This window comes from Fulmarus glacialis, unplaced genomic scaffold (assembly GCF_000690835.1).
Source record: "Fulmarus glacialis isolate BGI_N327 unplaced genomic scaffold, ASM69083v1 scaffold22461, whole genome shotgun sequence".
Taxonomy (NCBI): domain Eukaryota; kingdom Metazoa; phylum Chordata; class Aves; order Procellariiformes; family Procellariidae; genus Fulmarus; species Fulmarus glacialis.
The window spans coordinates 1-22700 of record NW_009191214.1 but is presented as its reverse complement, the minus strand read 5'-3'; the positions used below and the strand labels follow the sequence as shown (position 1 = coordinate 22700).

The window sequence follows — 22700 nt, the reverse complement described above, 5'->3', positions numbered from 1 at the left end:
AAATGTGTCAAAAGTGAGCTAGTAAAGGCTAGAGGGTGTGCTATAAAGTAAGAGAAGAGAATAGAGTCCATGTTAATCCTGCCTTGTCCTTGTTAATTTTGCCTGCCTATATTAGTCTTTCAGTTCGCAGCTTAACACCTATGGGCAAATTATTACACAGATGGTCCTCCCAAGTGTTATGCTGCTGCTTGGAGGTGGTCAAATTGCCATCTATTATGGAGGTCAATCCTGTACCACAGTTTTCTTACATTGCTTCAGCTCTTTCCTCTTGTGTCACTTTAGACTTTGATGGTAAGGTGGTTGCTGTGTTTTAATTGATGAACCTAGCACAATGGGACTTTGACAAATGATAAAATAATACTATAGTATACCTGCTTTTGAAGATGGCAGATATAAAATACGAACTCTGCATTAGAATAATTTATTTCCTTGGAAAAGCATCAGGCTATCCGCATTCCTTTCTTATTTTCAACAACAAACACTCTCCCAATATTAAAATGACCTGGGTGGAACAGCTCAGCTAACATTTTTTCAACCATTAGCAAATGTTTTCATAATGCTACTGTTGAAAGGCAAAATTTTAATCAAAAAGATTTTGTTAAGATTCTTAAAATGCTACTATCTACTATGAAGACTAGGTCAGAGCGAGTGGCAAACAAGAAAAAACTAAATATTGACTTAAATTATAAGTTACCTGGCCACAAAATTCACATCTAAAATTAAGCTCCTAAAAATATGACTACATTTTTGAAGAGCTTCTTGAAATGCAAGCTATATTGTGTGCATTCTGCCAACAAAATAACCCCACAAAATCAAATTTTAATTAGAAAAAAGAAATAACACAACAGTGATGAGGAGATCATGGTATTTCTAAACACACATACAGACATCTATAGACACCCACATATTACCAATCTCAAATAATCACCTGTAAAAAATCTAAAGGTCATATAGGGAGGAGGGAGGAAGAAGCTAACTCCCTTCACCCTGTGAGTAAATATAGCCAAACACATGGTGTACTCTGGAACCTAATGTCACGTTGGGAAAGTTTTAAGATTGTACAGGTACATGACTGGTATACGATTAACGAATTAATCACAAAAAGATGTGAATAATAAGTATCCAGCATAAGATAGTACAACATGAATATGTAACATGAACACACAATTCCTGTTTTTATTTGTGTTGGTACATATAGAGGGGTTTTATTAATACACGTTCAGGATTGCTGAACTGCTTTGCAAGTGGAAAGTCCAGAAGTGAATTAGGCAGCTTATATGTTCGTTAAGCCTTCACAGTGTATCACACAATCTTATATTCCAAACATAGCTAATACCTACTTCAGGAAACAGTCCAAAAAGTTGCTCAATTTAAAATGGAGATTTCGATTCCACATTCAGATCAGAAAGCTGAAGTATCACTGGCAGGCTATTTGGCTGGGAAAAGAATCTCTTTGAAGCTGCTCAAGAGTTTGGAATGTATAAATGAAGACTGTATCCTAATTCAGCCAGACAAGGAAGTAAGGACATAACTTTAAACAATCATGTGGTTACAATGGCTTCAATGGAATGTGATATTCTGAAATTATGTGCGGCTCAAGTGTTTTTTAGATAAGAACTTGAAGTAATCAAACTGCAGATGAAGGAGTCAGAGTACTATTAAAACCAGCATGCATCATATACAATACTTCTTACATGATGTTGTAACTGAAACATTCAAAATGCATATCTCATCTCATTGTTTACCTTAGTTCAGAACACACTGCACTTTTGCCTTCTACAATACAGATGTATATTGAGTTTATGCTCACTGTGAGAAATCCACCCACAAAACCGTGTTTCCTGACCGTTACTCTCATTAGTTTATTTCACTTTTCATTACTCACGAGGCCTGCCTCGTGGTAAGTCCAATCTGTATTAACATTTTTTTATTTGCAAGTAACTCATTCGAAAGAAAAATAACTAAACAGTGGTTAAGTATTCCTTTGCTCTATGATTTTTAATTTTTTAGGACAGTTTTTTTGTTGTGTTCGGGGTTTTTTTGTTTGGGTTTTTTTAAATAACATCAAGTTATAGGGCATACTAGTACAGCACGTCCATGGTTGGCATTTTCCAGCACCAACACATATACACATAATTTAATTCTTCAAACACGCCTTTATAAGGTTTTGTAAGTAATCCTGATGGAACTGTTCACATGCAAAATTAACTAATAGTAAGTGTTTACCACATCTTGATCTTTAAGCAATAGCATTTGGCTTAGGAAATTTAAATTAATTCTAACTGCTGTTATTTAGGTTTTTATAGAAAAATTTCTATAGAAAAAACATTCATTTATTCAACTACAAAATAGAAGAGCAGCTCTGTATATACATTTCAGTTTTTCACTAAAAATATCTGAAAATTATTTTCCTTACCAAAAAAAATCTAGTTAAAAAGAACAGCGGCAACACATATCTACCTATAGATATGTACAGAAGATGTAATGTGTGTGCACGTGCCGTAATGGTCCTACAGGCAGAGTCTAGGGATCTGTAGGCATTGTGCTTTTGTACCGTTTTTACAGTTTATTTCAGTATAAGGGGCCTCTAAACTAATAAACAAACAACGCAAAAACCAAGGGGCTGTTAAAAAGATAATCACATACAGATGTGTCATCTGTATTAAGGCAGAACTTTAATATAATTTGATCAGTGCCATTCTTTGGTACATAGAAGGGGCCATCTAGTAGCTAAAAAAGCCATTATCATAGGAAATCCCTTCTACTTCATTGACAATACAGATAAAAGCTTCCCAGATAGGGTCAGGTTTGCACGGTCAGCAAAAAAAGAAAGTAAAAACAGCTTTCCACTCGCACTTCTCCAGGGAAGGGGGAATATTAGGCTATTAGGTAGTCAGATACATTATTTTATAGCTAGCAAAGCCCTTGGGTAATAAAGAATGAGTGCAACTGCCACAGGCAGCTTTACAGGAAATTGTGTGAAACAATGACAGATGCTCCAGAATTGTTTCAAAACAAAGGAAGCCAGGAAGAGCAGTGTGTCAGCTGAGGGTTTTTTGCTCATGAACTATATTCTCGAGCATGCTGACAGAAACTACGTGCATAAAAATTGTATTTTGAGATTATGTGCACATATGCACACACACAACCATATGAATGCAAAGTTAAATAATTCTATCCATAACCAAAAATTTTAACATGTATGTATTTCTATTGCCATTCTCAAAAACAGTTGGAAAAGCCTTCCTCGTTTAACAGAAATTGCTTAAGAAACTGACTGTGAAAGAAAGCTAACAGGAGTAAGTGACAAAATTAAAGCTGTCATATAAAACTTTCCAAAAAAGTGTAAGTCCTTTTTCAAAAAACACTCAGGCATTTAAAATACTGAATCTCACAAACCTCAGTTGGATTTAATATTCTTTATTCACTTCTGAACACAGGACTTGTCACCAACTAACTTTGGAGCTAGATTTTAAAAGCAATTGGTTGCTTTTAGAGAGAAAAACACAGCAAGCAGGATCTTAAAGAAACAAATAATGCCCAACTCCAACTGAAACAAACATGAAGTAGGTGCCTAAACACGTCTGAAAACCCTACAAGTAGCTACCTGCATATTAAATCACATACATGCTATTAACTGCCCCCCAAAACAAGTTTCTCAAGATTTTTAACTACAATGAAAAATTATCTTACAGATTTAGCAATAGCAGAAGAGAGGTGAGTTCAGCTGGCGATCTGCTTGCTTTTGGCAGAATGACATTGATCTTACTATTTTGCAGTGCCATCTCACTGTTTAATAAATAAGGCTGACTCTCTCTAATCTTCTAGTTGTTTTGTGTGTGTTACTAACCGCATCTTTTTCTTGCTTAATAGATGTTTACATTTCCAGTGTACTTTTTGCTATAAGCTGCTTTAATCTATTTATTTGCTTTAACGTGGTACCAATGCAGTATGTAAAAATTCATTTGACTGGCTTTTATAGAGACCTTTATAAAAAGTAATAATATTTAAAAGCTTAACAGTAAAATCACATCAATAAAGTCAGCTTAGTACTTTTCAAAACAAAGCAGTGGAAATTCAGTAAAGTATGCATCTGCAAAGTGTAAAGACAGGTGAAATTACTGTAACATTGCCAACTGCGTAAGCACTTGATTTCAGTTGTGATTCTAATTGTTTACTAACATTTACAGGAAACATTGTTATTTTAAAAAGACTTCGGTCCAGATTATTTCTTCAAATTACAAACTTTGTCATTTAAAAAGAGTAACGTTTAACCCTCTTAAAAGAACTCTGAAATTTTTAAAGCGTGAAACAACTGTGTCCTTTCTTCACTGTAACAGTGAAGAAAGAACAATATCCCCTTGGCTCCAAAGGTAGAAGCCAAGTATTCTTAGTTTAATCTCTCAAGTTTTGCATCAAGGAAATTGTATGCTCAGCTTTATTAAAGCAGTCCACAACAAAACAGGGAGCGGAAAAAAAAAAACCGCACCTCCAAGTAGTAGACAGGTCATACAAGAGTGTACGTAATATAAAGCATGCTGTCAGAAAGCAGAAAGGCATTATGACAGTCTAAAATAATGTGATGCTATTTTTAATTTTTTGTTGCTGTTGCTTGCACTGCACCAGAAATAGTTTCTAAAATAAGTATGGATGTTTGCTAAAGAGTTTATTGGTCCATCTGTTCTCCAGGAGAGTTGGATTTTTCCGTAATACCACACAAATGACAAAGCTGTAGTATATGAAGCTGTTCTTAAAAATAAATATATAATCAAAGGAACTTTCACAAAAAATACACCAGAAAACAAAGTCAGTCCAGTCTCAAAACAGTGGCTTACAGTTTTCAACTTGAACAAAACAAAAAATCACTGAACTAACACTCTTATTCCCACATCTCTGTTATGACAGTATACTGTAGAAGGATTGACTGGTTTATTTTTCAACTCAAAGTAAATCATCTCCACTTTCACAAAATAGTAATTCAAATTTGGAACATTAAATAGATTTTTCTTTTTACGCTCTTGAACTAGTCAATTACATCCAAAATGAATCTTCAAAGATCTTAAATGCTACACAAAGGGAAAATGAGAATACAGCTGAAATTACCAGTGTATGTGACACGATTGTGAACATACACTTTTTTCCAAGAATAATTAAGAAAAATGAAGTACAGCAAAAAATCCTGCTATACTGCACGCTTTATTGCATATTAATAAAACATTCACTGTAATACGAGAAGAGAGATTTAGTCCCATTAACAGTATTAGCGTTATGTCCCGTAAATAAAATTAAAATGTGATGCACGGGGTGGGGGAATGGATAATTAAACCAATTAGCTAGTAGAATTTCTCAATCAACTGTTTTACAATATTTAATTTCTTCATTTCAATAGCTTTTTCTATGGTAACTTCCATCAGTAAGATATTTATTTCTCTATTGATTTTTATTATTAATACAATAAAGGTCCTGCAGGTTTGGATTAAACTGTATTTATCAGGTCTGTACAGGTAGTTTATACATTGTTCCAGCTTATTTTAATTAGTTCTTTTAGTTCTCTAATTTATACAAACACTACAGCTACTTAAATACCTCTCCTGAGATCACTTAGCCTCCTTTGATTTCTTCACAGTATTGAGACACAGTCCTTGACTTAACTTTGCATTTAAAAGAAATGTCACAATTATTAAGGCTAAATAATGAGAATTTGAAGAAGACGGTGAACAGCACGGTAACAAATTCTGCTACTACTATGATACTGAAAAAATATGAAAAACAGAACTCAAGGCAAAGAACTGCAGTACAACTTCACAAGAGTTACTGACTGGATGAGGAAATAGAAAAACCACAAATGAAATTCAATATAGATAAACATACAGAAAAGGTGCAGGAGGAAAAAAAAATATAATTCCTTCTTTGGGATTCTGACTTTGAACAAGATATCACTGGCCACAAAAGAAGTTCTTGAATGTATAGTAAGCATTTCTACAGAGATACATCAGTTCAGAATGTTCAGAATCTGGAAAGGGATGTGGAACAAACAGAAGATACCATTGCAACAGCCCAGAAAACCATGAAGTATTCATATAAAAACAGGTACCATTCCGAATCTCCTCAATCTAAAGGAATGACAGTAGAAGTAAGAGATGCACAAGGAGGTAACAAGAAAGGTAAGAAATATGGAATGCTTTCCATACAAGGAACAGCTAAATACATAGAGTCTTCATTGTGAAGGAGATTATCTGAACAGGGAGAGAGCAGACATGTACTAAAATCAAAAGGATTGAGACAAAAAAGGATATTGATAGTTACATTCTCTCCTTCATGCAGGAAGTAGAAAACCTAACACTACACTAATGAATGAAAAAATTAAAACAAAAACCCCAGACTTTTTTCCACCCACTGCATAGATTGGCTATGGTATTAATTACCAACAAGTATTTGTGCATGCTGAAATTCTGTGTGGGTTCAAACTCAATTAAACTCACAAAAGAAAAATTCATCAACAGTTGTTAAACACAAAAATATGTCAAGTTGTATTGCCAAAACCAGCAGGAAGCTGACCGAGTGTACAGAAAAATAACTGTATTCTTGGCACGACCTTAGATTCTTCCCTAAGCTGTTCCACTTTTGACCACTGCTGGAGACAATTTTTACATTAAGGGATTATTTAAGAAGAGTATCTGGGTATATTTCTTTTTAAGAAACTAGAAGCACATAACAGCAGACAGCTTCCTGAAACATCCAGAGTGACTATATTACACTGCTTTTTATCTTACTTGGTTAAATGCCACATCTGTCTCATGGCTGTGTCCAAAGTAGACAGGATCTGAAACTCTTCAGGCAACATTTCCGCTCCTTCCTAAATTAAATCTTTTTCTGGGAATTGGGTGGGACAGTAAATAATTTCACTATATGTCCCTGTGTTAGGGAACTATTTTTCAAAACATCAGATCACAAATGTGGTTTAAGCAACATTGTGTGTGCACACAGACATGTTTCTACATAGTCGGAAGACTAGTAAAAAGGTAATTCCGTACATTAGACATCCAATTCCATAAATTAGACTGTTGGATCCTTCAACAAGAAAAAAAAAAAAAAAAAGATATTTTAATGTTCTTCCTTCAGATCTTCTCCATCAGCTTTCCAGTCAACAGATGGAAATTATGTATTAAATGTATTGGTATCATGAGCCAAAAAACACTTGCAGTTCCCCATGTCTTTAACAGCTGGTAACATGAAGAGATTAAAAAGAGATAAGATTGCTCAAAGTAATTTTTGCAGCTTGCTTTCCGCAAAGAAGACAGAAAATTCCCTTCGCTGGTAGGAAATTCAATCCACCCCTGAATTACCATCTTGTTCTTCTAAGATTCTTCTCCCAACATTCTTGTCATGACTGCAGTCACAGTGGCCATTAGGATTAGTCTCTCTCTCTCCCGTGTCATGTCATGAATCATGAGACCATATTTTGGAAGTCCTTGAATGATTCACATAGCTACCTTCAAGGTGGTGGCTCCCACTTCTCATGGAATACCTTCCCCCACACCCCGGGGAGGAAATTCCACAAGAAGAATTGTCACCACGACATTCAGACTGATAAAAAAAGAAAATCAGGGGAGGGCAATTGTTCTCCATGCAAGTTTCAATCTTCCCAAATATTCTGGTATCTAGTAATGCACTGCTGAACTTAAAGATGGCAATCATTACACAATATACCTTAAGAGAAATGGGTTTTAGTCCAAATCTGAATGGGTTCTCAGAAATCCACAGAAAACTTGAATGACAAGCCAAGAAGAAAGGGTGGAGAGAAAAGGGGGAAGTCTACTCATGTAGGAAGAAAATATCTTGAAAGTCACACACAGAAGAGGTTCAGATAGACATTGCTAAATCCAATGATGCATGAGGAATGATTGGGTTTTTTCTTACGAGGATCAAAAGGCATCGCCACACAAGTGATTTGAGATCAGAGTAATACTTCATCTGCAATTCCCTGGATAGATGAACCCTGACCAAAATATTGACTGAAGTAATTCTACACAAACATAGTTTCAGGATTTAGAGTGCCTTTTTCCTATGTAATGTAAACTCTTTGTAATGGACATAAGCCAATCCAAAAGTAGTACTTTAAATCCTGAAGAACGGTATCCATATCCAAGCATTATAATGGCAAACCTTCAGAGGTATAATTATAACAAAGCAGTTTGGACCACATGTTTTACCACAGAGGCAAGCCATGATTCGATCCCCTGCTGCAATGACAAAACATGGTGTCAGCAGGTGGCAGTATGAAGCATATTATTGGTAAAGAAGATTAGTTTGTCAATACTCGAAGAGATGAGCTCTTTGCTGGGCACCTGGAAGAAAGGTCTACTCCTTAGTAATTACTCAGTCTTAGCTTTATTATTAGGGTAAAGTCTAGAAAGACTAAATGCAGTCTGATTACGGGCATTTTTTTATGTTTACTGATTTTTCAGAAAGAAAACTTAACATAAATATAATGTCTGCGATGACTGACAGTGTGAAAAAGAGGACTGCCTATGTTGTAAGTCAGAAGCAAGAGAGCCACACAAGTGGATATATCCAACCTAAAGTGAATCTAGTCAGCTCAGACCCAAACACAGCAAGTGGCTCCAGTTTTCTTTTTCAAAATTTTATCAAGTGTTTCCTCACTTGTCCAGGATTTCTCAACTTCATAAGTGCATACACTCAGAACATATAAAGTCACTTCTCTGTCAAACTAAGAGCACTTGAAAGTTGCCCAGCATTTGTGATTGAGAAATGACCTGCTCCACACACGGTCTTCACCCTGCCTCAGGCTTAGACCACATATAACTTGTCTGAAGTTCAGACTGAAGAAACAAAGTGTACTGTGCAACTCCGAGCAGGAGGACAGGAGGCTTTTTCCTGAGGTTTTGCCCTCAAAGGGCAAAATTCCTCAACAATTCACCCCAAAATCTCAGTTTGAGGGAGGTATGCAGGCAACTGATCACACATCTGTTGCCAGAACCTCTTCCCCCCTACCCCATCCTGCCTCACTCTTTTCAACGAAAAAGCTAGACTTTTTCCAATATGAGATTTTTCAAAGACGAAAAGTAAAAGCCTAGTCGCCAGCCAATACTTCTTGCTACAATGCGCTCAGAGAAAGCATCCAAGAATAACAACCAGTGGCTTCTTAATACACTTTACTAATCAAACTTTATCCAGTTTGTACCACCAAACATAACTGCTCTAACTGCAGCTCCTCCCATTCTAGACAGGTTTAAAAATAAATATTACTGAGCTCAGAACAGAGTTCAGTTACAGTGATTACGTAGGAGAAAAGAACAAACCCTCAGAAGCAAACAGAAGGGAGAAAGGTGGGAAGAAGTAACTCGAAAACCTCAGCGAGCATTACTTCTGTACTTTCAACAATGTACTGGAGCCATACTTTAGAACTTTTTGCTTTACTCAGTTGCCAAATAAATTGAAGCTAACAGAGTTCATTTATGATGATATAGTTTAAGATGTATCCACTCTGTAATTACTGTATATCAGCAGATTGGTCCCTCTGCAATGTTCATTTTACTTATGAAAAAGATGGCGTACAGCTCACTGGTTCATTATTGAAAGGAGGAACATAGGTTTATTTATATTATTAGTCCTACACAGAAAAAATTGATTTATATAGCTTTATTTAGATTATATACAATATACCAAGTGTTCATTCAAGTTTGCTATCTTCTAAAGTAGCAGTAAATTAATACCAAAGACAAGCTACTTCAAAACTGTGTTATTATCCTGAATCTGAAAATTTAATAAACCAAAACACTAAAAGCATTCAGGAGACTAATTCAGCTTTCTCTTCAGCTTTATAAATGCTTCCAGCTAATTATCTTTTAAAAATAAGCATTTCCTAACTTTTTTGATATATCAGTCACAGAATAGTCCATTTATATCACATCATCTCATGATTTCTTAAACAAGCAACCTGATTGCACAATGCCTAACGGATAGCGTGGTATTGCACAAAGACGACATTATTTTGCAATATTTTAGAATACTTGTTCTACAGACTAATGAGATGCACAGAACACTGTGCTGGCATACTACCTGCTACAGCTCACATTCAAGAGAACTCACCAAAGGTATATGCAACCAAACCTGATTAAGAGGAAGACAAAGACTGGGAGAGAAAGATTTGGGGGTCGGAAAGGAGAAAAGAGAGTCTGAAATCATGGTTTCAACCAGTTAAAATGAACAAGATCACAAAAATGGCATTAATGCTTGAAGGTGTGTTAGCAGACAGATGAACCAAGAATGAAATGGTTCCATACTGGCTAAAAGGGAAAAAAACCAATCAATCAAACATACTGCAGTACAAGTCCATTTTAGTCTGAGACTTCAGAAAATAACGGTTAGCAAAAATTTTTAAGTGAACATAAGTCTCAGAAAACAGACTTTCAGAATAAATAACCTAGATAACTCTGTTTGAAACAAAGTTGTATTTCAAGATTAAGTTATTTTAAAGAGGTATAGAAGTGTCAGAAAAATAAATGAAAAAGGTATTATTGTTGACTGAAATAATTCAGTGGAATTGCTTTCAACTGAAGTTTACTTTCCTATTTTTGGAGAGAGACTGAAGAATTTTTTGGCTTTAGGCACCAATTTTATTTGGGAATATGAGGAAGAGTATTTACTTCTGAACTGGACTGAAACCAAATCCTATAGTGCCACTGTTCCTGCAGAACTCAAAAGACCACATACTGCCTGCAAGGATTTTAAATCAGTGTAAGCATAAAATCCAGCTTGATTTTCAGAAATTCAAGAAAGCCAGTATCTCGTTTGTGGAGGTTCTTGCAGTACAGTAAGCAGAGCTATAGCTGTCACTACAACTATAGCTGCAACAGATTTAAGTATTCAAAACTAAGGCCCTCTAAATATCTACAAAAGCTCTTAAGTCAATTCATTACTGATACAGTAAGTGACAACACTTGTGTTTGGCAGACAGTGCAACTGGGAGTCCTGACAAATCTAATTAACAGCACATCAGGGGCACTTAGTTTATCCTTTATATACAGTGCCAATAGTGAGCGTATAATGAGAAAAGGAGCTTAAACATTAGTGGGACTTCACTAATTGGTCACCAAGTCCTGATTAAGCCAGGCTTCATATACAATTATTGAAGTTCAAGTGTCTGACACAAGCGTATCCAAAAGCACTTAATCAAGATACTAAGTCACTTCTAAAATACATAAATAAAATAAGGCACAAAAAAGCAAAGAAACAGACAACAGAAATACGTAACTGATTTTCTTGAACTACTTGCCATTTGTACACCCCTAGTCCGAAGTATTTCAACCATTTAAATAACTACCTCTTTAAAAAGTTACAAAAGTGTGAAAAATAATGTAGTATCTCAATTACATTAAACAATACAAATATTTGGAATATATGTAGGCATTCCAGTAACCCTATCCATATATATTTGTATATATAATAAATGTTGCCAGCAAATAACTACAAGAAAATGTTTTACAAAATCCAGAAGTTAAAGATGACAAGAACAGCCTTATATATTTGTTCATTTACATTAATTAAATGAGTAAAAAGATCCTTAACCTCAAAATTCTAGAGATAACTGATCTGCATTATAAACTGGAATCCACAAAAGTATATGCCACCATATCTCCCAAAATGGTGAAAGAGGTGACCTGAATTGTGTAACTGGCTGCACGTGGAAACACATATATCCCAACACATATATCCTGTATATCCTGGCTTCCTCAAAATCCTACAAGGAAATGGTAGTTATAAACATATGCTGCAAATAGATGGATTCAGAGTATTTCAGAACGAAAAAGGCAATCCAAAGTCTCACGCACCTCACCAAAATTAAACTTGTGAAAGCTCCACGATACTCTGTGATGGCACCTTGAATATTTCTACTGGGTCAAGTACAGCACAGGAAAACAGGCTACCTTTGAAGGCAGTGGGCCAGATGGTATTTTTCTTTCTCAAGACAGAAAGGGATAAGAATTCTGCTAGCAATTCATTTCAAACTGGTAGATGTTGATCAGTAGTATCTTGCTTCTGTATTGGAAGCTCACTAGGAGCCAAACAACTGGAGCTTACAAACCTCTTACAAGATTCTGCCATGCCAAATTACCAACCTTTGCCAATTCTGCTGCACACCCTCCTGCCCACGTTTTGGAATTTCTGTATGAGATGAGGAACCCACAATCTACATTGTGGCTGCCAGAGACACACAGGTACTCCAAAACACACAGTGCAAATACCACAATAAATTTCATTAGCAGCAGTCCCGTTTTGAGATAATGCTGCATCCATATAAAGAGGTCACTGCGATATTATAACCCTCATTATCAAGACAAGGATATACTTGCAAAGAAGGAATTTCAAACTCATGACTATCAACAAAACGCAAAATACCACAGGACTGAACAACCAATGGCACACCTATCAACATCCCTTAAGTTTTATCTTAGCTGTCTGGCTCAGTTCCATGCACTCAGCAAACCGCTGTGTAAGATATCCTACACCATCATTCGAATCAGCTGAAGTGAGCATATGCAGCGTACTAGAAGCACCGCTCCAGTGACCCCAGGGAGGGAGTCCTTCTATTGTTCCCAGGACTTCATCTTGATCGGCAAGGGTCAAGGAATCTGAAGAATCGGTGCCTGGGGTTGCTTTGCCACTGTCTTTTTAATGCTTTTACCCCAGGAAAGGAAAATGAAAAGGTTGGGTCATTATCATGAAGAAAGTAATCCTCAGTGGTAGCTGCTACAAGTACACCAATCTAGCTTCCTGTTTCATTTATTGAAGGACATTCATAAAAAATAACGGCTGTAGCCTCACACCATAGAGCAGAGCTGTGCAGAGGTAATGCAAACTGGGTCATGTATTTAATATATTCAATGAAAATTTTACAGTATGCTCTGTGAGAGTTCTTACCATCTCTTATAAAATACTGTTTTATTATTTTCATTATTAAATGCAAAACATCAGACAATTGAATACAGAACACTCCTTAATTTATAGCTTATCTAGAAAGTTACTTTGGTAATAAAGCACATGAACATTAAGACCTTCAGTCCAAAATGCTTTTTTCCTGCACAGTGTGCTATCATTCGCAATGAAGAATTTTACATACAAGATTCCTGGAATATGACACAAACAAAATAACCCAAGACCACCAGTAGCATATGTCTGCAATAGATAATAGTAATTAAAATGGTAGTGCTTGAATAGCATTTTCCCAAACCATCCTAATAGTATCCTTAAGTAACCCTAAGCTGTTAATAATGTTTTACTGTCTTCTGTCTACAAAACATAAAAATACATTATATTTATTAATGGTATTAGATTAGTATACTTGAATATAATTATATTAAATTACTTCAAAATATATTTATAAATATAAGCATACTGATATCAATGACACCAGCTTTTGCTGAAAAATGCATGTGAAAACATTTCTTTTATAATCTGTATTTTATATCTACTCCTTCTGCTAAAATATGAATGCAGACCGTATTCCATTGGGTACACTACCCAGTATTTCAGAGTAGGTATGAATTAAGTCAGCTTTAGCACACACAAGATTACCAATTTAAAACAAAACAAAATAAAACCAACAAACCACAGATACAATACACTAGCTTGGTGTATGATTTTACTGAAACTGTAAGTAAGACTGAGAAGAGACTCAGCAAAGATGAACATAACATTTCAGACTTTAAACCTCAAAAATATGAAAATATTTGTCTGGGAACTAAGTCTCTTAAATGGAACTAGAAAAGCCTATTTTTACAGGGGTAGGAAGAATTATTGAACAATAGGCAGTATTTCTTATTACTCGGTATTTCTATCACATTTATTTTGACAAGTCAGGAATAAGCACACATTATTTAAAATTAAATCAGATTGATTTTTATTATTTTCCTTCCTAGTCTTTCCTCATTTATAATGGTGTTAGTTGGCAACACTGTACATATATATTACTATAGTACCACCATACACCGTTTTCAAGAAACACACACGATCACATTACTGAATTTTTAAAAACATGGTTAAAATACAAGTGCACAAACTTGCAGAACAAAAATAATTTATATGGCTTACTTTTCTCAAATTCAAGAAAATAAAAACCTCCAATTTTAAATTAAGACATTTTCACTGCATTGCAGTGAACTGTACATGCACAATCAATGAGTTACCATTTCTCAGCTGAGGAATTCAAATCTTACTAAAAATTTAAATAGATCACTTAAACTTGTTTTATCATGCTTTTACTGAATTATGTCATCATTTAATGAAACACCTTAATACCATTTGCCAAAAGACATTATCTGTGTAATGTCGTGTGCCAGGACCAAACCTCTGTATCAGATTCAGACACGGTGCTCCAGCCTTAGATAGGCACTAGTTCCACTAGTTTCCAATTCCTCCTGGCACGGCACAGTACTGCAGTTCTTCTCTAGGGCTCACTAAATCTGATGTTTTCATATGAAGGAACTCCTGTCAGTCAGTATCTATCAGCATGGCAGAAAGCGAATGCAGCTTGCAACAGTTGCTTAAAACAATGCTGAATGTCAATTTTGGTATCACTGATCTAGATATTCCTTGGATAAGACCTACAACTACTCCCAGGGAAGTGAAGGAAAATGATAATTTCCAGGATCTCAAAGAGGAAGCAATGCTTAAAGTGTCTGCAGTCTTCAGGTTTTGATGGCACTGATTAATGTCTGATTTTGACACTTGCAAAGAAATGAAAACAGCTATTGAGCAAAACTGGATATGGATGTACTGACTGAACTCTATTACAGTGGTAAAAATTCATGGATTACATCTAAGGGGGAAGAGTTGACATGTGAATGCTTAGGACGCTGTATTTATTAAGATACAGCCCATGCACGGGTAACTCCGGAATTTCTATATTCTATCAGCATCACATGAGGTTGTCATAATTAGCTGTCGTATGGCACAGTAATAAACAGAAATCTGTGTGGAAACCGAAATTAAAGAACTATATTTCATTGCAGCCTAAGTGTAATTCCACTCTTCCATCCGCACTGTTTCAAGCGCACAGAGGGTAATGTGGCTATCTAGATACCATTCCTATCTTTCAGTCTTCTCACCTAGTAACAAAAAAAGAAACAAAAACTCTACTTCAAAATATTTCACTGATGGAACTTTTTTTCTTATTAAGGCTAAAAAAACCTAACAGACTTTTGGAAGAGGGGATGACCTATGAGTTATTTAAGCTACAAAAAGCAACAATTTTTTTCACATGTTCTAAAGAACATTTAAGCAAATTAAAAACAGCTTAACAACTTCACATAAGTTGCTCATACAGTTCAAAACAAACTAATCTTTTTCCCCCAATTTCCTACTACACACCAAGAAAACGATCACTGAAATAATTAGCAAAGATTCTTGCATAAGATAGTCATAAATTTTTTTGTCAATAAGATTTTTAACGTTTTGTGGTGGTGCTTTCCGAAATCAAAAAAACCCTGTACAAAACTTGGAAAGTGATTCTGAGTAGACTGTGAAGATGAATTTTCACCACACAGTGGAAGGCACTACCAATGCCTTGTATCAGACAAGTTCTGTAAACTCCAAACATACAGATCTCCTTCAGGAAGTTGTGTAGATAAATAAGTTTGCCATTTTCCAGCAGTAGCGTGGAAACATATTTTAGACATGCACTGCTGTAGAACAGACAGCAAAACATGAAGAATTATTTAGTAAGTGACAGACAATATTAAAGATACTCAGGAAAGAAAACCCACAAGTTCTGCACTAAATTTCCTGTCAAAAGCATCTGGTTCACAAAAGATGTAAGCAAAACAAAACCGTATACGGATCCGTCTGTACCTCCCTCTGCTGTTCCCTCACTCCTCCTGAAAAGACCAGAAAAGCTCATCTTGCATGTTGTTTCTAATACGGCCTCGGAAGGTCATCTATTGTTCTTAGACCTCCTTTGCACATCTCACGACTAACTAGGTCACGGCCACTGCCATGCTCCGCTTCATATCTGACTTCATTCTAAAATCACAGACCTCCCCGCCCTTCTCCTTTAATGCCATTCACAAAAATCACAGGCCCTGAATGAATTTACTCCTTAAAAGCCAGCCGCATGAGTTTTAACTCCTTCCCTGTTTATTTATACCCAGTCCAAGACTTTTCAGTATATTCCTGAAATGAAGTCAGTAACTCAGGATGTTGGGAATTTGAGATGACTAACTTTGCCACAAGCAGAACTATAAAAGCAGACTTTGGAACCATTTGGAACAAACTTTGCCAGAATGACACCTGCTCAGTTTTTCTCCATTCAAGGAGGGTATATATCTATATAGATCGATTGGTAGATCTATCTATCTCTCTCTTTCCCCATTCAAGGAGAATAGTGCATGCATTTTCAACAGGGATTACCTGTTCCCAGACTTCAATCTAATCGCTGTGCATACCTGCAACTTATTTCTAGTGTTTTATATATTAATATGGGTTTAGCTACTATTTTTCTAAAATACCACTTTTTTGGTTATGAAGGCATTACCCACCGTGCTAAAATACCTAAACTCTCTCAGTTGGCCTCTTCTTCCTGCAACTACTCCTTACTGCTTTATCTACAGCAAGCAGCTGCTTAGAGCAAGAGTTCCACAAAGAATTTATATGGAATTAACATGAATCACTTAATTTGTGTAAAGATAGCTTTTTGTGCTATACTAAGAAAGAAAGCTTAAAAGATTAAATAAAAAATAACGGACAAATTAGTCCACAAAGCCTCCTGCTATTTGCTGCTACTGTCCACAGTTGACTCTACTGCCAACTTTTGCAGTCTTTACTACCATCTTTCAGTAAGATTAGTTAACTCCAATGATATATTTATAGCAGAAAAATTAACAACCTGAAACAACATAAAACCTATCTCAAATGAGGCCATAGTTATTATCGCTAAATAAATGCTTTTAAAAATAGTATATGTCCATAGGATCTATAGTGACAAGTACTTTATGAAAAACAAAACAAACCAACAACCCACACAAACCAACAACAAACATTGTCTTCAAATCAAGAGTCTATCCTTCAGTCCTAAAATTCTCTATAAAAATGACAGTTTTATATACAGGAATACTTCAAATACTATTTAAGTTCAACATGAATTCATTTTTTGTAACATGTTCCAGACCAGTTATTTATGTGCATACCGTACATATATTTATAAAGGTAATTATCCTCTATAGATCACCTCACTGTACAAGTGATTCGGTGTTACACACATGTAAATAAGACACGGGACCTACTAATCTGACGGAATTCTAAAGTAACGATACCTTCCATAGCAGTGCTGCTGCTGTTTTTGACAGACACCGTCTACTGTATCAGATGCTTCAGTTCTTAAATTGATACACACCAGGAACAGACATGAGACTTACAAATACATTTAATCTGAGCACTAAGGCTGCAGTAAAGTTGATAAAACAAATAGCTTCTGCTGAAAGGAGCTGTCTCCCTTTTCCAGAAGCTGGAAAAGACGCCACTTCTTATGTCACTTTAGGGAATTAATCTTCCAGAAAATTAAACTAGATCTTGGTGTGATCAGAAAAACAGCAGAGAAAACATGAGAGAGAAAGGTGGTTACATACAGCCAGGACAGAGAAAGGTATGGAAAAACCTGGACCTTTCAATGGCTTCTTGCCATTAGGTTGATGTGAAATCAAAGGTTACACATACACAGTGTAAGTTCACTTAGCCACAAAGAGGAAATAGGAAAAAAAAAAAAAAAAAAATCCCCATGCTAAGTTAATGGTTTCTGTTTTTAGAAAAGAGACAAATCCATGTTTAATTACTGCATTACATCTTAAAAACAACTGCTGTTCGGAACCGGTTAACACAAAGTCTGTTACAGAATGAAGCCAACTGTTTGTAGTATTACACTGTAACAGAGGTAAGACATTTCTGTTGTAAGACAATGCAGTGAGATAAAGAGATGAGAGGGAGAAGGTATGTATGATCTACAGAATGATTGCCACCTGTACCTACAGCTGCCATCAGATATGCTGTTGTGTGTATAGCTACGCTGGATGAAGGAGTTGCCACCCCGCTTCATCTCCACTTGCTCATTACCTTCAAATCTTCCAGCATAACTGCATGTTTAGTCACTTCCTAACCCAGTTCTGTCAAAATGATTCCCGTTAGAAAATCTGTGTTTCAGCTTAACTCAGATTATTTTTGACAGAACTTGTTTAGCGGATGACTATAAATGCAAGTACCAGAAGATCTGAGAACACTGTAACCTTTAGAGCTAGAAAAGGAAATAGCAATGAGCAAATGGAGACAGCTAGCCCTTTTCCATGGTTATGCTGCTGCAAGAGAAGCCCATTAATCAGACATATAGGTCTGATTTGTCAGCCTGCCTAATCAGTGAAAGCTGTACATCAAGGCTGGCATCTTTAAAGAAAATAGATACGTAATTCTATATACTACTTATTTTACTGCTTAAAATGTCAGGTTGGGGTTAAGTGTCCAGAAATTCAAATCATTTGTTATAACTACCTGGAATTCTACTCTACAACAAGAGAAACAGGCAGATGCTATTCAAAAGATATAAAAAAATGTGATATTTCTGTGGAGTTAAGGAATAAATACCAACCTCACCTTCTTATCTTAAATTATCATAACAAGACCTGAAAAATTACTTAATTGCTTTCTATGTATTACTGATGTGAACAAATAGCGTCTGTGTTTTTACTTGTTAAATGGTAAAAGTAGTACAAAAACTACCTCCAAAATGCAGCATCAAATTACTATCACGTAATATACAATATTGACAGGAACGTTCTTGATATATAGATCACCTTACCTTTTATTAACAGGCTTCTCATCCTTGTCATAGGGTCTTATGAACCATTTTCCAATTCTTACGAAGTTTTTATCCATCAAGCACCTAGAAAATAATTACAGCAACAATTACTACTTCCATCTGAAAGATGGAATTAAAAGCAGTCTTTGAAGACAGTAAATCTAAGGGATCAAGCAGCTGAATTTCCATCATATTGAAATCAACTTTGTAGCTTTTGGGTTCCATGTAACTTTGCCACTTTCCATTTACTCCCACTAGTCATAAAGAATCACTGTCCAATCTCATGATGCTGTCACTGATTCTGATCTTCACACATGCATTTTCCCCTCATCTCTGACAGGATCTTTTCTGCTCCATGCTACTCTTTTTGCTGAATGATCTATCATCCTATTTTTCAAACTCCTCTTCTTGAACGAAGACAATTCATAACACCAATTCTTTTCTATACAGCGTTTCTCTCAGATTTCATGATAAAGAACATGCATTCCTGTATTTGTGGCATGTGAATGGCATGGTATAGTACATGAATGACAGGAAATTGTATTAACCAAATATTAACAATGAACCATTTTTCCTTCACATGATCCACAGCATGATTTCAGGTATTGAAACTTCCATAATTACTGTTTCCTCTCTCAGAAAACCTCACTCCAACAAACATACTCCCACGTCACTAAATTTAGAACAATAAGTTACCTATTTTCTGTGGTCCCTTTAGAAGTGCACAATTTCTTTATAGAAACTGTATATTCTGTGGCTTTAAAAAAACAAACAAACAACCAACAAACAAACAGTGAGGATGCAAAGTGATCAATAACCAATTTAGGTTGACAAGTTAAGGAGTGCTTGATGGCTTTCTAAGTCCACCTGTGCAGATGAATCACATTAGCAATATGCCAACACAATTTAAGTATGCTTCATACATTAAACATGCAGTTGAACGTACTGCCCAAGGGATCACATACAGAAATTTGTTATGAAGGAATATTTTTCAGTAAGGTAAATATCTTTGTTTCAAAAACTCCAGAAAAGTGGTCCTTTGTTGCTAGTGGCTTATTTACGATCATGAGCAATATAAGAGCTTTCCCTATACATTTCAGGCCTAATCAGTATTTCTTTATTTAGATGGCAGAACTATACTTCTCCATGCTTTAAAGTTTTCCAATAGTTTATTTCTATAACAGTTGTTAGAGATTAGCCAAAATAAAACAAAATTTAAAATCACATGAAACCTTCTGGCAAAGTACATTCTGCAAGGTTTAGAAAAACTGCATGATCTATACTTCAAAAGCATACCTAGATGACATAGATAGGAAATGTACAATGTAGATACTGATACGCTCCTAATTCTTCTGTATAAACTTGGCAGGGCTTTCCAAAGTTAAAGCTAGGCTGAAGAAAATTCTAACAGCACTTTCTCAATTAAAGCAAAAAGAATCCAGTTCAATTGAATATATCAATATCTTAAACTGAATATGAAAGCTAAACCAGCAGAGATCTAAAGACACTGCTCTTGTGCTGGTGGGAAAAAAAGTATGCTTCAGCAACTGTTTCCGTAGGAAATATTTGCTATCTGAGAAAGTCTGGCAGTGTCAGCGTACTTTATACAAACAAAAGGAAGTCTGTGAAGTTTACATCAGATCCCTAAAGAAAATAATCTGTACTAGCAAAAAATATAATAAACTCTCCCCCATCACACACACACACACTTTAATGCCACATCATCCTGTCTCATTAACTGCCTCAAACTAATGCTACTTTCCTAGAAAAAAGTCTTCACAGGTAGACTTGGCCTTAAAAATCAGCTAACCCCCACATGCTAAACTAAATCACAGGTTATTTAAGGTATAATCCCAGATGAAATGGGAAACATGACTGCAGAAGCATGGATCTCGGATTCGGACAAATGAACAATTAATAACAGTACGGCATTATTTTTGCTGTATATACACTCAATGGTAACTAGTCTTTAACAGTAAGCTGTAACAATGAACTTGTGTAAAAGAAAAAAAAAAAAAAAAGCTGGTCATAAAATCCAAAAGAGTATACACTTAAGAGCAGTTACTTAATCATATTAAATAAGGACATAAAATACTCTGAACTCCTTGGCTCATTTCTCTAGTTAAGGCCGAGTGGTATTTTCTTCCTAAGCAGTACAGCTGTTAGAGCATTTCACTGCCACTTGACCTCTCATATTTCTGATTTTTCTATGAAAAAAGTGACCTGACAAGGGCACACTAATGATTATGAAATAATACCATAATATTTGGAGTATTATTTCCTCAGATCTTCTAACGCTTTCTAAATTGCCAATTATCATAAACTTCAGATCACTAATTTCCGTACTGAGAAAAAAAAAAAAAAGAACATACACAGTTGCGTAAATACCCTTTCTTGCCCTTGCCAGGCTTAACTTAAACATCTCTCCTCCCTTCTTCCTAGTCACAACTATTTTCACTCCTCGGTGAGGCGACGGCTGGAGGAGGAGGTGGGGGTCACCTACACTATGGTTCTTCCTGCCGCCATTTGCTTCCCGCCACAGCAGTTTTTCATGCCCCCTCTCCAGCAGCTGCCGCTTTCTTCTCGAGCGCGGCTGAGCCGTGGTGCTGCGGGCTGCTCTGGCTGGCGGGAGGCTGGATGTGCGACAGAGCCGGCTGGAACCGGTTCTGAGCGGCACGCGGCAGCTGGTGCCTCCTGCCACCCGTCCCACAGAGACCAGCGCTCCTTGTACCAGCTGAATCACCACAGCTGTAGCTAGTCAGAAAGACCAAACTGCCCTGCTAAGAAAATTACATCTTGGTGGGACACAAGCGGTTTCTGAGAGAAGAAAGTCTGTCCTTCACTAACTGCAAAATAAACCAAAAAAACTCCACAAAACTTCAAACACAGGCAACAGCCCTGTCGCTTTCTGGTAAGATCAAAAAGAAATTCAAGACTTCTTTTTCATTAATCAAGCTTCTTCCAAACACAGGATAAAATGGGTCCTTAAAAATTAAAGCATTATTTCTCTTCTTAATAAAGCCTACACTCTTATTGCTATTATTTTAAATGAAATAATTACGATGTTAACTTAAGATTTGGTACGACAAACAAAAAACCCCAAAAAGCATATAACTTAAAATAAACTCAGCTATAATTCTGTAAAATTGAGGTAGCTAATTGGATAGGTATTTGGTAAACCATCCTCCTGAGTCACCTCGACAACTACTTCATCAGAAGACTTCTAAAACGAGGGTGCTCCTGAAGGCGTGCCCCCACGGCCGCTCCAGCCGAGGCGCAGGTGAGCAGTTGCCCAGCCCCAGAGCGAGGCCCCGCTTGCAGCCGGCCCCGCCGCCTCGGAGCTGCTGTCGGCGCGCGGCAAGAGAGCGGTGGGACTCTCATCTCCAAGGGCAAGAGGCCGAGACCGTGGCAGGAGTCAGATCGGCTTATGGGGACATGAAATGAGGCTTTCAGCAAACATTTGACGTGTGTTGACCAACTGTTTTTCAAAGACTGAAAGAAAAAGAGCTCTGAAGACTTTTCCGTCACAGCTGGACAGAAGAATTCTGCTAACTCTGCCAACTGATTTCAATTAAGCTATTTAAAAAAAAAAAAAAAAATTAAAAATTTACTTCACAAGCTTAAAAAGGTCCAATGAATAAAAATTTCTACTAGGAGTCATACTTAAAAGTCAGCTGGCTGGGTACCACAGATTAATAAATAAGCATAAAATTATTTTTCCCTTTTACACTGCAAAGCTACAAAAGAACTAGTGAACATTCTAAACTGGGAATCTCATTCTTATACTTTTATTCACTCTGAGTAGTTGCCCTGGTTTCAGCTGGGACAGAGTTAATTT

General features: G+C 36.2%; 1 protein-coding gene across 1 annotated transcript in view; it reads right to left on the bottom strand.

Moving 5' to 3' along the window:
* LOC104083206 (mediator of RNA polymerase II transcription subunit 13-like) overlaps positions 1-21616 on the bottom strand; it is a gene marked incomplete at both ends in the record, with an annotated part of 51218 nt that extends 29602 nt beyond the window's left edge. Inside the window, 2 exons of the mRNA XM_009586615.1 lie at positions 18863-18946; positions 21235-21616. Coding sequence (XP_009584910.1) covers positions 18863-18946; positions 21235-21616 — 466 coding nt within the window. The remainder of the gene's footprint in view (positions 1-18862; positions 18947-21234) is intronic.
* Between the last annotated feature and the right edge of the window lie 1084 nt (positions 21617-22700).